This window comes from Tachypleus tridentatus, chromosome 11, assembly GCF_004210375.1.
Source record: "Tachypleus tridentatus isolate NWPU-2018 chromosome 11, ASM421037v1, whole genome shotgun sequence".
NCBI classification, from domain to species: domain Eukaryota; kingdom Metazoa; phylum Arthropoda; class Merostomata; order Xiphosura; family Limulidae; genus Tachypleus; species Tachypleus tridentatus.
This window is the reverse complement of record NC_134835.1, coordinates 70,792,697-70,810,706: the sequence shown is the minus strand read 5'-3', so window position 1 is coordinate 70,810,706 and position 18,010 is coordinate 70,792,697. Positions and strand designations below refer to the sequence as shown.

General features: G+C 31.4%; 1 protein-coding gene across 4 annotated transcripts in view; it reads left to right on the top strand.

Annotated features, from left to right (window-relative positions):
- LOC143232415 (protein timeless-like) overlaps nucleotides 1–18,010 on the top strand; it is a 75,460-nt gene that overhangs the window by 5,600 nt on the left and 51,850 nt on the right. For 3 of the 4 annotated variants that reach the window (XM_076467859.1, XM_076467861.1, XM_076467857.1), the window contains exons 1-5: nucleotides 12,954–13,329; nucleotides 14,904–14,998; nucleotides 15,840–15,901; nucleotides 16,588–16,771; nucleotides 17,339–17,505. In XM_076467859.1, the coding sequence (XP_076323974.1) occupies nucleotides 13,290–13,329; nucleotides 14,904–14,998; nucleotides 15,840–15,901; nucleotides 16,588–16,771; nucleotides 17,339–17,505 (548 nt within the window). In that variant the 5' untranslated portion in view covers nucleotides 12,954–13,289. Of the gene's footprint in view, nucleotides 1–12,953; nucleotides 13,330–14,903; nucleotides 14,999–15,839; nucleotides 15,902–16,587; nucleotides 16,772–17,338; nucleotides 17,506–18,010 lie in introns of those variants that run through there. The other variant, XM_076467860.1, reaches the window with a different exon arrangement.

The following is an 18,010-nucleotide window of genomic DNA, read 5'->3' as shown; positions in this document are numbered from 1 at the left end:
AATGTTACACAATAGACTATCCGTGTTGTGCCCACTGCAGCTATCGAAGCCCAATTTTTAGCATTATAAGCTCTTTAACTTACTGATTGGTCACCAGAAGGCGTTTTGATTGACTGTTATTGATAATATAAAATACGTAAGAAAATGTTAAAAAACGTTAAAGTATTAAATACAAAATGTTTGTTTTAATTTTTAAGTATGTTACATACATTAAAAATAAAGACCGTAATAAATTTTATGACAGCACGATACAAGCTTCACATAAATGTGATACCTTGTAGTTTGTTTCCTGCTAAGCACAAAGCTACATAATGGCTTATTTGTTACGCCCACCGCCGTGACTGAAACCTGATATTTGGCATTATAAACCTTCAGACTTATCGCTGATCCGGCGAGGTGGGTGAGGAAGCTAGTGCTATATGTTAGTAATTACTGTAACACAATTGTTTGGTGATTCTCATAAAACAACAAAATTCATACTAGGTACAGTTTACATTTAGAATCTACAGATTATTCAACAAGTTATCCAATAACTGTCGAATTTTTACAGCGTTAAACTGAGTAAAAGGCATAGATTTACAAAGAATAGATTAAGTTTACCAACTACAAAAGCTGTAGTACTGTGCCATTTAAGTTATTGATCGATAAATACGACTGAGGATTAGCGCGTGTGGTGGGCGGAGAACATAAGAAGAAAAGATAAGGAATCATGAGCTCTGCGACACATAATTGTGTATTTCGTGGGTGTCTTGGTTGTGTTTCAAAACTTCTAAGTTAAAGACAATTTCTTTCAAATCATGGAGGAATACGATTAATGTTCGAACTATATAAATAATAAACACTTGATATCACGTGGTAATTCAAACAGTTATCTTGAAAATAGATATTTTTATGAATGCTTTGTTTGTTTGTTTTGGAATTTCGCACAAAGCTACTCGAGGGCTATCTGTGTTAGCCATCCCTAATTTAGCAGTGTAAGACTAGAGGGAAAGCAGCTAGTCATCACCACCCACCGCCAACTCTTGGGCTACTCTTTTACCAACGAATAGTGGGATTGACCGTAACATTATACGCCCCTACGGCTGGGAGGGCGAGCATGTCTGGCGCGACTCGGGCACGAACCCGCGACCCTCAGATTACGAAGCGCACGCCTTAACGCGCGAGGCCATGCCAGGCCCGTTTTATGAATGCATATAAATCACTTGTATCTTATTTAAAAACAAATTAAACTTTGTTTTTGGTTTCTTTAAAAAAAAACATTCGGAACGTGTGGAATGATGATTTTCTCTATCTTTTAGTTATTAGCCTAATTTCTAATTTTCCTTTAGATTCTAATTTGGAAGATTCTCTTCCCCTGATTTCTCTAGATCAGTGCATAATCAATTGCTGTTATGTTTGACCGGTAATCTTAGTTAGAAATGTTATGTATACTTGCGAGAGGTAATGAAAAACCAACAAGTTTCGCGTGAAAATTGGTTTGTCTTATTCACCCAATATCTTTTTGTTTAAGATAAGAAACATAGACAATTAACAAGTGATAAGAATTTCGTATGCAGAAGAGTGAAAAAGACGGAATCGCTACGTGAATGTACAGGTATACAAATTCCATAAAAAAAACCTAGCGTGGGAGCAGTTTCATTTTCTCCCAGTTCGTGCTTTCATTGAAAAAGAAGGAAACCTATGACGCTACTCCTTGTTTATTGATTTTACTGTTTTACGTTCCTACAGGCGGATACCTAAGTTTCGCTGTAGTCTCCTTTTCCTTGATACACGCATCTATTGAAATTCTTGCTGGCACATAATCACACGTGACTATCAGTCACATGTAATGGGAACGTGAGTCATCAAACATGTACATATGTTATGAATTTTGTGATCACATAAATATGTGTATGTGGGACAAATTAACATGTATAAAGTTGGCTAAAGTACATCTGATGATCTGTTCTAATGTATTATTCTGATACAGGAGTGTGTTTTTTTAAAACATTTAGGAAAGCTATAACAGTTTTTATATTTGTGTTTTATGAAGAATTTTGATAAACGACGTTTAAGTAAATAAACAAAAGCTATACAAGAACTATCTCTCATGGCGATCCCTATTTACAACTGAAAGAATGAAGAAAAAATAGCTTGACAACACACCTTGAGCTAAAGGCGTCATGCAGCTAAATCTTTTGGAGGATCACAGTTAGAAAACAAAATACGTTTATTACCAGTATTATCAATATGAATATACCAACAACAATAAGTGGGATGTCTTTTACTTTTCACATTATTACATCTCCTCTGTTACTTTGATTAACTTATCTAACACAGATGAATACTTTGAACATTTTTAATCAAAGGCTCGTAGATGGATTTTGAATTATTAAAGTTGTATATCAAACACTGGGAAGAGGCACTAGTCTGTGAGCATAACGCCAGTACCGCCGGTTACTCTAATCGAATAGTAAGATTTGAACATCACTCTCAAACGCGCCAGTGTTTTTGTTTCTAAGCATTTGTTTTGGAATTTCGCACAAAGCTACTCGAGGGCTATCTGTGCTAGCCGTCCCTAATTTAGCAGTGTAAGACTAGAGGGAAGGCGGCTAGTCATCACCACCCACCGCCAACTCTTGGGCTACTCTTTTACCAACGAAAAGTGGGATTGACCGTAACATTATAACGCCCCCACGGCTGGGAGGGCGAGCATGTTTGGCGCGACTCGGGCGCGAACCCGCGACCCTCAGATTACGAAGCGCACGCCTTAACGCGCTAGGCCATGCCAGGCCCTATTTCTAAGCAACAGGATGTAAATCTTGAAGAGTTAGGTCACATTCGGCGGTTACAATCAAAGGTAATCACTAAACCAATTATAATCTTCAAAAAGTGTGTGTTTGTGTGTGTATTTTCTTATAGCAAAGCTACATCGGGCTATCTGCTGAGCCCACAGAGGGGAATCGAACCCCTAATTTTAGCGTTGTAAATCCATAGACTTATCGCTGTACTAGCGAAAGGCCTGCAAAAGTTGAATGTTAGCACCTTGAACTAATTTGACCTCTACTGAATTAAACAATGTATATAATATTATACATAATCCATTGGATGCCATTAGTTTAACAAAGATCATTTGTAATTGCTAGGACCACCGTTTGCTATCTTATAACGTGTTGAAAAGTAAGATATACTTTTCTATACTTTTATAAATGAAAGTTTTCAGGTTGGATATGTAATCCAAGAAACGTTATCTAACAGTAATTCTTTTGGTTTTTATCTAGTTATTTGTGACTTCTGCTATTGCAGCACCGAACGCTGTGCAAGAAAAGCATGAACAAACACATTGTACATCTTGATCGTGTTGATATACCAATGAACAGTTTCTGTTGTAGCTAACAAGTTACCGATTGCAGCAGTTTTCTGTAGCATTTATTTTTTCTCGTAGCTTGACTTCTGAGTATAAAACATAAACTTCGAAGTAATAGTAGAAATGAATACTGACATCCTTACTCGGTGAAACATTACAGTAAAATCCCTCTCTGGGGTGCAGGATTTGATTACTTTATAAACACATGTGTGGTTTAAATCAGACGTTTTAAGACATCGGTCATTTAGTTTCACAAATATATATGTAAAAACGGCTCGTTTGGGTTGAGAATTTTTTTACCTTCGAAACGTTGTTCTCTCCTTTAGGTAAAAAATTTTCTCAACCCAAACGAGCTGTTTCTACATATATATGTGTAACTGCGTGTCGGAATGTAAAGGGCGTGCTCAGATGTTTGAATATATAATTTTATATTATTTATTATATTATTTTTAATATAGGTATAAAGGTGTTCCTTTGTATTGGTTTATTTTGGGCTTGAGTTGTTGCATAAGTAAGGCTTCTTTAATTTTGCGTTTGTTTATGTTTGTTTCTTTATTTAGTATTTGAGTGTTTTCTATGGTTATGTTGTGTTTATTTGACTTGCAGTGTTCGAAAACGTGTGAAGGTGACTTTTTATGTCCTTTGAACCTGGTTTCCATTTTTCTACTTGTTTCTTCAATATAGAAAGTCATGGCAGTTATCACATTGTATTTTATAAATAATGTTGGTGTGGTGTTTGTCAGTGTAGTTTTTACATAGTATAGACCTTAGTTTTGTGCCTGGTTTTTGAATAGATTTGGAATTAACTGGAATGTGATATTTTGTTACTAGTTTTTGCCAAATGTTGGTTATTTGTCTGCTGATGTCGGGAATATATTGTATGCAGCAGTATATGGTTTCGTCATTTTTTAATTCGTGAGATATATTTACTTTTGTTAGTTGATTTTGCTTTCTGTCTAGGTGTGTGCGTATAATGTTTTCTACAGTTTGTGTAGGAAACTTATTGATGTTAATGAGCTATTGTTTTATTTTGTCTAATACATCGTTAATTTTATCTGGTGAGCAAAGTTTTATGGTTGTGTTTATTTCGTTTCTTAGTATGTTGAGTTTTTGTTTTATTTCATGTACTGAGTCCCAAGGAATATAGACCAGTATGGGTGATTTTTCGGTGAACTTCTGTTTTAAATTGTGTATCGGTTTTTGTAATTTTGAGGTTGAAAAATGATATTTGATTTATTTCTTCCTGTTCACATGTGAAGTTAATGTTGGGACGTATAGAGTTAATGTGATTGAAAAAATTAAGTGTGTTCTGTAGATGTGAATCCCGCAATCGTGTCGTCTACATATCTGTACCAGTATAGTGGTGGATGTAATGCTGTGTTAATTGCTTGCGTTTCAACTTGTGTCATAAAAATATTTGCTAAAACTGGTGATACTGGGTTGCCTATGCTTAGGCCGCACACACCTATACAAAAAAAGCAAAATCAACTAACAAAAGTAAATATATCCCACGAATTAAAACAATCACGAAACCATATACTGCTGCATACAATATATTATCGACACCAGCAGAAAAATAACCAACATTTGGCAAAACTAGTAACAAAATATGACATTCCAGTTAATACCAAATTTGTTCAAAACCAGGCACAAAACTGAGGTTTATACTATGTAAGAACTACACTGACAAACACCACACCAACATTATTTATAAAATACAATGTGATAACTGCCATGACTTCTATATTGAGAAACAAGTAGATAAATGGAAACCAGATTCAAAGAACCTTAAAAAGTCACCTTCACACGTCTTCGAACACTGCAAGTCAAATAAACACAATATAACTATAGAAAACACTCAAATACTAAATAAAGAAACAAACATAAATAAACGCAAAATTAAAGAAGCCTTACGTATACAACAATTCAAGCCCAAAATAAACCAATGCAAAGGAACACCTTTATACCTATATTAAAAATAATATAATAAATAATAATAATAAAATAAATAATATAAAATTATATATTCAAACATCTAAGCACGCCCTCTACATTTCGACACTCAGTTACACAACCCCTTTCAAACATGTGGTCAAGCTTCCGGTCAGTTACCTCTTCCTTTCTTTGTGAACCTGACGATGACCGAAGAAGGTCGAAACGTTGTTCGCTCCTCTTCGTAAACAATTTTTTCAACCCAAACAAACCGTTTTTACATGTATATTTTTCTCTAAAAGTGGGTTTTCTCGACATCACTGATTAGTTTCAAAAACTTGAGATTATATACAAAACAAGAAGTATTGAATTTCAAGGAATCCCTATAAAATAATGACCAAAACAAGGAATTTGTACATTTAGGATGGCATGGAACAAAATGAGTGGTATTGTATATCCAGGTGTATGTTAACACCAGAACAGAAAGCATTGTATATCAAGGATATTAGAGAAGATAGAGACCAAATCAAAAAAAATTGTGAATCGATATTTTTGTAAAAGGAATAACCAAAAGTAAAAGAATTACACTAACTAGGACGTTATTAAGGTAGAACACAATGAGTACAGTCTGTCCAGGATGTTACAAAAGACAGTAGCAAAGAAAAAGAATAACCCTCTATTACCACTATACTGTAAAAACTAGTAATTGTTTATAATGCCATTCATCATATGTAACAAAATATTAACTAGATTCTGATCCTGAAAGTCAAGCTACAAACATATTGCATGACTGTTTCTGAAAACTATGTGTACGAAGTCTAAATACTGTGCTTATCTTTAGCGTTATAAACCTATAGCAAAATTTATCATTTCTTTCAAGATAATAATTGAAAAAATATATTTCAACGACGTTTCGCCACTGCAACCTCATTGTGGCTAGCTAATACAAAAGCTTAATGATATGAAAACTTGTTAACTTATTTTACTTCCTACAAAAAGAAAATGGTAAAAACAGATTTAAACAGCATGCTTTCTACAACAGTGCACAAAAACAGCAGTATACTAATAGGAATCAAATATCTCATCCAACCACCAACATGTATATAATAAAACTTCGAAAAGAGAAAGTAATAAACGCCTTTCGTTTTTTTAAACCATATTACGAGACGTTATAGATTAAATCTGCCATACGGCCCGGCATGACCTGGTGTGTTAAGGCGTTCGACTCGTAATCCGAGGGTCGCGGGTTCGAATCCCGCTCGCATCAAACATGCTCGCCCTTTCAGCCGTCGGGGCGTTATAATGTGACAGTCAATCCCATTATTCGTTGGTAAAAGAGTAGCCCAAGAGTTGGCGGTAGGTGGTGATGACTAGCTGCTTTCCCTCTAGTCTTACACTGCTCAATTAGGGACGGCTAGCACAGATACTCCTCGAGTAGCTTTGTGCGAAATTCAAAAAACAAACAAACAAAACAAACCATTTGCCATAAAAACACATTATCAGAAATTATTAGAACAATATAGATTTATGATAGAAAAAAATAACAGATCCGTAGTTTCAAAACTGACTTAACGTCACAACGGCAAGGAAGAGATTGACGAAACTGTTCGTATGTCAAATAAGTTACAAATGTAAGCTATCAATTGTGGTTATAATGAAAAGTAAAACATTGTTGAACAGTTACGAAAAGATGCTCTAATAGCTTTCCAAAGAAAATGATATATATCTTCAGGTCAACGCTATGTCACTTCTAACGAAAGATTCAAACATTGCCTTAAGAAGAAAGGCAACAGATAACATTTGTATAGAAATTTTAACATTGCTTGAAAAGGCTATATACAGTGTCTACTGGAAACAATGTCATCAAACTAAAGAAAAATTAAATGCCTCAAAACAGCACTCAAAATTTATAAAAGACACGAATGAAACCTCTGAAGATACTCTGAACGATGTCAGTCCATCCATTACTAAATAAAAGTCCATAGAAGATATAAGTCATTAGAAAGAAAACCGGAATTACCTATTAACCAGCAATCATTCATTTGACTCAAAGAAATATTAACCACCAAAACATCAACGGGCACAGGATAAAAAAAAATCTTTCTCTAACAATAGATGAAAAATATCGTGATTGCATATAAAATCATGAATAAAAGATAACATCTCACCAGCAGAAAAGGTTGTTGTAAAAGAATGCCAAACATACAACACTTTAATCATACGAAAATTCGAGAAAGATAAATATTTGGTAATCTTAACTACAAAGATTTACTTACGTTAAAATAGAAGAAAATCTTCAAGATACATCTACCTATGTAATTTTAACCGAAAGTCCGACCAATATTGTTGAAGAAGAGGTCGAAAAGATACTCAAGCATCTTAAACAAGATTTTTTTTTCTGGAAAAGAATACAGAATTAAAACCTTTCCATAATCACATACCAGAACTATATGGAGTCCCTAAAAACCAGAAACAGAAACATTATTGGGATTATTGGCTCATTTGTTGAAACCTTATTTAAAGTTCCAGTAACACACTTATACAATACAAAAGAGCAATTAGAAAACATACGTTTTTCAACACCAATAATAAGCGACGACTCCATCTTATTTACCTTAGACATAATCGACTTGTACTCATCCATATCTGTAGACGAAGGCATATATGGCGTTATTAATTTCATATCTTCACTTAATTTTTTTTTTTCAGAATAAATCATCTTAGAAATTAGCAGCATAAAGCTTAATTTTGTCTTGTCCAACAGCTATTTCAAATTCAAAAACACTTTGTATGAACAAAAAGGGGGAGATACAATGGGTAACAGAACGGCAGTCACATTTAAAATAGCATTCTAGCATACACTAGAAACAAAAACCACTGTCATATGTAAAATCACCACAGGTTTAACTCCAAAAGTGTGGTACAGATACATCGAAGACATATTTGGTATATGGAACCATGGAAAATAGATAAACTACTGAAGTTTTACCACTTCCCAAACAACTGAACACATCAAACAAGTTAACTCTACAACTACTTAACTCAGAAAGAAACTTAGCCATCTTAGTCATAACCCTAAAAGTTTAAGTCGTACAAATACAGAGTTCTATATATTACAAAAATGTAAGAACACGATGTTTCTTCGTTATACATCACATATGCAAACCAAATCAAAAAAGGAACAGTAATGGAAATAATGCACAGAACAAATCGAAACTGCTTCACGTTTACTGTCACTCAGTCAATATAAAAATACTTTAAAAATTTACTATTGGAAGACGAATATCCAGACAATTACATTGATATAATATCTTCAAGTTGAGAGTAAACAAAAATAACACCACAGCAACATACTCGAAACAAAATTAGCATACAAAATTATCTCTACAGCAAGCATTTCTTTTCCAAACAACATAAAAACAATCAGTATTTGAAAAGTAACTAAAGAATCCTAACTTACCACCAATATAACACAAAAATCAAATAGAACAATGAAAGAATTATTAGTTTACTTTTCGTGTTCACAAAAAAGTGTGCTTAGATATATATTACGCATGAGGAAACGAAGAATGACAAAATAAATCCACAACATAAAGATAGAATACCCAATCATACGTAATATATACGAGAAACAAAAAGACTGTACACACGCGCGCGCATCTCGGAACGTATCAATGCGTTATATTTAAATATGAACAACACAAAACCATTATAGCAGAACACTTCCTACATAAAACACGGAACCTCATATATAAACAGTTAAAATATATTTACAGCTTCTATCTGAAACAAATACCAAAGATTTTAAAAAATAAACTATAAAGAAGCTTTATACTCATGAAAGAAAACTAATCACAAATAAAAAAAAAAAAAACAGGGGATGGCAGGTGTAACTAAGCTCCCATTCGAACACATACACAACCATACCAATTATCCTTAATATTACAGCCCGTACATCAGTACTTACGTACGTTAGCATATTAAACAATGTTACAAACACTTTTCGGGCCCGGCATGGCTAAGCGTATTAAGGCATTGGACTCATAATCCGAGGATCGTGGGTTCGAATCCCGATCGCATCAAACATGATCGCCCTTTCACCCGTGGGGGCGTTATAATGTAACGGTCAATCCCACTATTAGTTGATAAAAGAGTAGCACAAGAGTTGGCGGTGGATGGTGATGACTAGCTGCCTTCCCTCTAGTTTTACACTGCTAAATTAGGGACGACTAGCGCAGATTGCACTTGAGTAGCTTTGAGCGAAATTCAAAACAAACAAACAAATAAACAAACACTTTTCAGCACTGTACTGCTCCATCTTATCTTAGATATTTGCAGTTTCAATAACAAGATATGTAACTGTAGCTCCTTTTATATACATTGTTAACACTGATAGTTAAATGTGCATCCTTTTAACATAAGGCTGTATTTCCTAATCGCCTCAGTTTTTTCATTTGTGTATTTTGCGATAAATCATAAAAAATATTTAAAACTTTTTTTCGTTTTATTTTTTTAATAAGCAATAACTGTTATGTGTTAATTCATTATTCAGTGTTGTTCTGCAACAAGTGAGAAGAAAAACGTTAATAAGTAATAACAGAAAATAAATTGGCACGTCTAAATGAGAACGTTTTTACTTTATTTTGTGCGATGTTTCGAACAGACGCCCTCCATCAGGCAGTAAAAATTACCATACTATGGAATTGTTTTCACTTAGATCTGTGTCAGTTTATTATTTATTAATATGTATCCGTATCAGATGTTAGTACAGTATTATAATTAATGGTGATTTAAAGTCTTTTTCACTCACCAGTAAAGTAGCTTAAAATAATAGAGGTATTTAAATAATGTCAGAGCTGTAACATGTATATGTAATCATTAAATATTAGGTTGAGGAATAATTCGTGAGCGTTTTTAATAATTTCATTCAAGCATTACATGCAAGACTATACAATACTTCAATGCATGAACACATTACACCCAAAACATTTATTATGATACTTTATTTCATGTAATACCTAGGTATATAGTGTGCATTGTTTTACACGAAATTGCAAGAAATTAAATGCGAAAAGCAGATGGTGTCGAAAATGCTCGATTTTGTCCACTTGACATTCCATTTAATGAGCTGAAAATGAAAGCAAAAATTAAAGACATATGAAAATCAAACACACCATCTATTAGAGCAAAAATTTATCTACCAAATGACATGAAATATTTTGCGAAAGCGTTTCATTTATGAATATATTTTTTTAACTTGAAAAAACCCTCACGAATTATTCCTCAACCCAATAGTAAAAAGAGGCCTAGCCGTATTGGTTTGATTTGCCAGTCTCAGCTGTGCTGGTAAGCCATTAGTAGGGGAAACGGCTGTCCACAGCAAAGGATGCGGCTTAACATTGAAAGCATTAGACCTGTGCGTCACAAACTCTCCTTTGAATTTTACCTTTGGTGAGATTGAAAATTAAGTCTGTAACATATGTAATCAGTATTATAGTTAGTATCATAATGTTAGATCAACTGGGAAACAACAATAACATTTTGAGTGTTGTAAAACCTCGTTACAATAGACTCGAAAAATATAGCATCAAAAGTCTACGTATGTTTTCATATCGATCGGTTTTGCTCTAGCCTCGAATAATTTGGAGTGGCGCAACGTAGTTTAAAATAAAAACAGTTTTTTTTTAATTATCTGGAGAGTGAAGGTAGATTTTTTCTAGCTTTATTTCCAATATAGTAAAACTAAATTACTGTAATCTATTTTTTTTTCATTTAGACTCTTAAAATTAAAGATTACATTATTTTGAAAAAGTAGCATTTTGTAGTCTCTAGTAACTTTGAAACTTAATACAGCCTGGATAGAAGTAATAAAAACATGAAGTGTAATTTTACATGTAATTGTATCAAAGTGAATTTTGTTGTACAGTTTCACGTATCAAATGTATACTACCCATTTTAAAAAAAATTTGTTAGTTCATGTATTAGCTGGAGATATCTGAAAATATATGTAAGGTCACCCATGCAGAAAATTATGTATAATCACTCATGAAGTAATAAACTAAACAAAAACTCAGTACAGCATTTTACAGTTAGTTTATGTAAGTAGTTTTTACATTTTTAACTTAATTAAAAACTTAATTATTTAATGTATAATTTAACTAAAGTAACCATTGACATTTATTGATGAAAATGTAATAAATTTCAACAATGTATAAAAGATGACACTTTACCAATGAAGTGAAACTTATGAGAGAATATAAACGCTACTTTATCTTATTGGTAAGAAGTTTGAACCAAATCTGAACATTTACTTACAATCGTTATTACACGAATCCATACGTTTTTCATAGGGTTAAATTTTGATGTTTTGTAAACAGTACAAAATCATTGAGTTTGCAACTGGGGTAAAAATGTTGTATTTACATCTCCTTCTCTATTATTTTTAACTCGTATCACAATGATCGTTTGATATCAACTTGGTATATTTTAAGTATCTTATGTTATCACCACTAAAAGGCTCCCAGTTTTATTTTTATCATTTAAAAAGTAATTATTTTTACCTGCTTTTTTAAATTTAAGCTAAAGCCTATTATCGTTACATTTTCAATTATTATATTACTGATTGTGAACATGGTAAAGTTAAACTACTCAGGTATCCACATATGCACACAAAAAGAAAATCTTTTCTGTCGCTGCTTACAAACTACAGCTAATCCAAACTGCATAGCGAAATCACTTACAGTTTTATGTAAAAAAAATATGTTAAGAATGTTTATTTTAAAATAAAAATAATACATACGAATTAGTATTGTCGCAGAAAATGTCTTCCATCATGATAAACGTAAAATTTCCATAAAAATTATGTTCAAGAACAATAAAAGTCATGTTAAACGAAAACACATGAACACAGTTGAAAATGAGATATGCTATAAATATAATATGATACATACTGAAAGAAAGTGTTATTTAATGAGTTCTAAGTAATGAAAATGTAGTTTACAAACTACGACTAACGCAGACTCTTTAGCAAAACCACTTATTTTTTCAACTTTACTCATTTTAATTCTTTTAAGTTACCTTTTAATTCAGTACTGTTATCATATTAGATATTCCACAGATAACAATGTAGCTGATTTTAAAGTATGTGTAGTACACTGAAACTGCTTTGTTTTCACTCGCTGCAATCTACTAAAAATAAGTAATATGGTGAGCCTCACAAGTAGAATTACTGAAAATCTCTACAGTGTACACTTTCAAAGTATTAATTTAGTATGTTGGCCAACTGGAACTTAGTGATAAAATGAAATCCACACACTAGTAAGTTGTATTTGTTTGTATGCGGAAACTTATATGTATCATAAGTATATTTACATTTCGTTATTTAAAATCTTTGTTTAAAACAAAATTCCATTTTTCTTTCTTTTTTTTTAAAAAAAGAAACAAACATCCCTCTGTAGTGCTAGCTGAGCCATTGAGATATAATACCGTTGTTGACATTTTTTATTTTCAGTAACTATTAAAAGACGCGAAGTTTCTTACATTCTCCTATAGATGGCAGAGCTAAATCTGTCTTACTCCAATTCGCTACCTCTACCAATTTATCCCATTGGCTACTGAACATTAATCCGACGTTGAGCTTGATGCTACATCCAATCGTCTTTTAGACGCTTTTTTGTGGGTGGAATAACTATGGATACAGAAACAGCTTCAAAATCTGTTCTGTGTTGCTATAAGATATCAAACTGGCCGGAATATAGCTGTGATTATTCACAAAATTAGGAAGTTGTCTAAAACTACCGTAGAAATCTAATGAAGCTAGTTCAAATTAATTTAGTTTGTAAAAGTGAAGTATTCGAAGTTTTAAATATTTTCCATATCATTCCAATATTTAATATAATTTGAATATTACTACTTTATAGTAAATTACTGTAAAGTTTGGTAAAAGGCAAACTGATTGACAAAAAAACAAGAATTTTACTAAAATCGTTTGTTTTTTGAGAACCATATACTGATGGTTCAGAAGTCTGGTATAAATATGACAGGAGTTAAAGGTAAGAGTTTTTTTTTTTCAAAATAGCTTGAATGCTACTTTAATCCGTCGAAAACGTGTGAATGATTGAAATTCATACAGTTTTAATTTAGTTTGGAGGATGGGACGGCTGGGATGTGGTCTTTAAACATTGTGTTACTCTAAACAGAAGATACTAAGCTATCTTTGAGAGTGATTCTTTAGGATAGATATTGTTTGTAGTTCACTGTATATAAGAAATTTTATGTAAAATTGTTGCAAGTTTCGTATTCCAAAGGAAAATTAATACAGTTTTTTTTTTGTTACACTATCAATTGCAATACATCTTGTTTACTTCTTACATGAAAACAAAATGGAAAATAACAGAATTCTGAGGGTTTATAGAGTAACATTTGTTCAATTAATAGATTTCTAAATAATTTTTGAGCAGGAAGTATTATTTTTTCATCCCATTTCTTATATCTCTAGCAATTTTAAAATTTGTGTCTAGCTTTTATACTGGCCTATTTTGAACTTAAGAAGCTTGTAGATTTTCTTGAAGGTGATCAAAGTGTATTTATCTATTATATATTATTAAAATTTCATAATTGTTTTTTTATTGACAAGTTTTCACTTTGGAGGTGCTTTTCTTCCTGTAAAACTAAAAATAAAAAAAATTTGTCAGTGTTTTATTTTGTTTTATCCAGTAATTCTAAAAAATTACTTATAAAAAGTTTCTTATATTTGCTATATAGCAGATCTAGTTTAGTGTACTCCAAACTGCTTCACCTGTTCATCTCATTGGTCACTGAATATTAAATCCAATTTCATGCTTTATGCTTTATCCATACATTTTTAAGTTGTTTTTTTTGATGGGGGATGCATTATTATGGATGTAGTGACAGTTACAAAATTTCTGTTTTGTTGTTTTGAACTTTGAAGCTAGCTGGATTTTAGCTGTATTTATTCATACAAGTAGGAATTAGAGAACTTCATAAGAATTCTCTAAAAGCTGGTTATGTTCTTTAATTCATGTTGTTTGTAAAAATAAAAGGTTTTACGAGTCACATTTTTTATTATTATCATTTTATGCATCATTTATATGTTACTACTGAGGCTTCAAGTGTGTTTAGAATATTGGGACCCCTCTGATGTCAGTAAATTAGTTTATGCGAAAATGTAAATTAATATTGTAAAATTACTGCCAATTTTCTATTGTAAAATGAGTGTGTAGGTGGTCTGTGAAAGGCAGTTCACTGGATTTTTTAATTGGTTGATATTTATAGATATTTAAAGACAAGTTAATTTTTTTTCTGCTGTCTAGAACTTGCTTGTCATTTTTTTTGGTTTTTTTTAGTTAGAATATTTGAAATTTGTTTAGTGTTAAAGTTATTGAACATTTTTAAAAGTATACCTACACTTATGGGACTCTAAAATAATGCTGTAATATCTCCATGTTAAAACTCTCCATTGTAATAAACCGGTTATTGTGTAATTGTCATGAATCCATCAACAAACTTGATTTGAAATGAAACTTGTCCTTCAATTTTCTTTCCCAACCATAAGTATTTTGTATTGAACTTTCATTTATTTGCTTGTATTTTTGTCTGATTCCAGAATCATTGGAAGCAATGGAACAAGAGCTTCATCAAGAAGAATTAGGTTCCAGGAATGTTCGCCTTAGTTTTGGCATGTCATGTGTTGTCCAAAAGGTATGATGATTGGAGGTTTTGGAAATGGTTTAAAAGGACACTGTTACATTGTGAGTGTTTTTAAAGGAATATATTATTCAATACACATAGTTTATTTGCTATATTGAATAGTTCAGAAAACAAGTTTGGATATCAGTTATTTTTATTAATTTTCTAACAGTCCTCATGTGAATGAGATCAATATCTGTAGTAGAAACAATAGTATATGTTTCTATTTTATGATGCATTTCAAAAATAATTACCAAGGACAAAATTTACTGCAATTTAGCATGGGGGGATCTAGAGACTCCAGTGGCCCAGCAATAAATTTTAAAGCTTATATGGGTAAAAACCAGGTTTCAATACCTGTAGTGGGCAAAGCAGAGATAGCATATTGTTTTGCTTTAATCTTAACTACAAACAAATGAATAGATAGAGGGCTGAATTTTCTGACACAAAAGATACATGTACATAAGATCATTTATATTTTAAATAAATATAAAGTGGAATAAATTTCTAATTTTTAAAAATTTTATGCAAGGTTATTTGGAATCAAAATTTGTCTCAAACATTAATTTTTATATACATTTTTATTCTACAAAATTATTTTCAAACTGGGAGCTGAAAACCACATCTAACTGTACCCGTGTTTAAAATGTAGTGTAACAATTTATATCTTTACTACTAAAATATATATGTTTGTTGAAACCTTTAACTTCATTATTATCATTTAGGCTAGCTGTATATATATTGAATTTTCTGAAAAATTTAAAAATGAATTCAATCTAAGCTTCTTCACTACATAAATTAAATTTCATATTTCTTTTTTGTGTTTTACTTTGATTTTTTCATGTTTTTATAGGATTTAGTTCCAATTTTAGTCCATGAAAAATATGACAAGGACATTTTTAAAGTGGCTGTGAGGTGGGTAAATGCATATTTAACATCCTACAGAAGTTTCATTCCTTCTGAAAGCTAACATTAATTAAAACATTAAAATAATAAGATTATTTAACTTTGTTAAAAGTTATGTGTAACATACAGATTTTCATTACCCTTATTGGAATATTTGATAACTATAGATTGTTATGGAGTTTTTATTTTGTATTTCTTTACACTCTTTGATCTTCAGAAAAATGTTGTAAACTGTATTTTTAATATTATAATTTGTTTATTAGCTAAAGGGTAGAGAATGCCTAAAAATTTCTAAGGATGTGACATTGAGTTTTATCTTGTATATTCACAACTAAGTTATAAATACAAGATAGTTGTCAATTGTAAAGAGCAATTTCAACATAAATAATGAATCAGTAATTGTATTAACTGTTCTGGTTACTTTGTACAAGTATGGTTTATTTGTTTCACGTTAGTTAATGTAATTTATAATCTAGGTCTACAACAGTTTATGGTAGTGTTCAAGTTTTTAGAAATGTTAAAGGAGGAAATAAAATAATTTATTATAATTACATGAACTACACATGATTTATTTTCAACAAATTACAATAAGTGGCCAACAATGCTACAACAATATAACAAAAGTTCTTATAACTAGAAGATGTTTAAATATATTTCTTGTTCTTAGTTATAATAGTTTATTCTTTTTTTGTCAGGTTGTTGGTGAATCTTACACTTCCTCTTGAATGCTTAGTTCCTGTTGACATAGCTTCCAAAACACCCTCAGGAAAAAGTACCATAATTAAACTCCATCACTGCCTTTTGGAAGGAAGAAAAGCTTTCCTTGATGTACGTTCCACTGCTGCAGTTATCAAAAGCATTAAGGATACACTTCTTACGGTAGGATTTTTTTCACTGGCTTCTTGTTGGCCTAGTTTAAAATTTGCTCAATGTTTTTTTTTCAACTTCATTATATTTTATTATTTATTATAGATAATTTTTATTATCTCATTCCTGAATGAAAGCTGATTGGGTAAAAAAATAAACTGTAAAACACTTGAGATTCTTGCCAGTTTGATATATTTTTAGAGCCATATAAGAATTCTGGTAGTTATAATGATGTTTAACTTGTATTACAAAAATTTATTTCTGTCATGTTACAAGTAACTTAATTTTCATCTTTAGTGGCAAAATCTGCTTTCAAAATATTAAGTATAAACTTAAGATGTAAATTAAAATAAGATAGCTTTTCATGACAGATAAATAAATAAATTATCTATGGTTAGATTTCATTGGAATAATCTTAAACATTGTTTTTTCTAAATGTCACTCACAAGTACCAAGAAAAAGCAAAAGGTTTTACTTTTATTGCAACCAACATAGCAAGCCAACTGTTTAGTAGCTGTCTTAATAGTTTGCTTAAGAACAATGCTGCTTTTCCATTTTTTATTTTGGACTTTCTGACAGGAAAAAGAAGGCTCATCTCTTAAAGAATCTGGGTCTACCTTTGTGAATAACTGTCTTCTGTTACTGAGAAATATTCTTCACATACCCGATAAAATTGACACTGTTAAATATGGTGTAGATGAAAGTGTATTTCTGGAATGGCAGAACATTCAAAATAAGCTTGTGTGGTAGGTAACAAGTTTTGGTTATGTTTTGCATCATTAACTTTCAAAGAAATAACCAAACCAAAATAAATAAAACACCTAAATCTATTTTGATGGTTGATAACAAGATAAAATAACATATACATCACAAAATACAAAATGTTCCTTCACAATTATTTAGTGAAAGTTACATATTTTGTGTATTTTTTTACAGCCTCTTGAAGTCATATTTAATAGATTTTGAAAAATAACTGATTTGAGTTGCTATTTAATAAAAAATTAATTATAGGAACTGTTGCTCTGAGTTTTCCTCCTAACTTATAAGACAAAAGGTATAGTGTTTTGTATTAATAGATTTAGAATTGCTGTAATAGTCTATGCTACAGAGTATGCAAATCCTAATCATCACCAGCTTTGTTTATTACATTATAGGGTACTTTATCATAGCATAATAATGGAAATTCCTAACTGGTCATGGATCATAATTTTCTTAATAAATCTTTTCTAATTGTGAAGCATGAAATTTTAA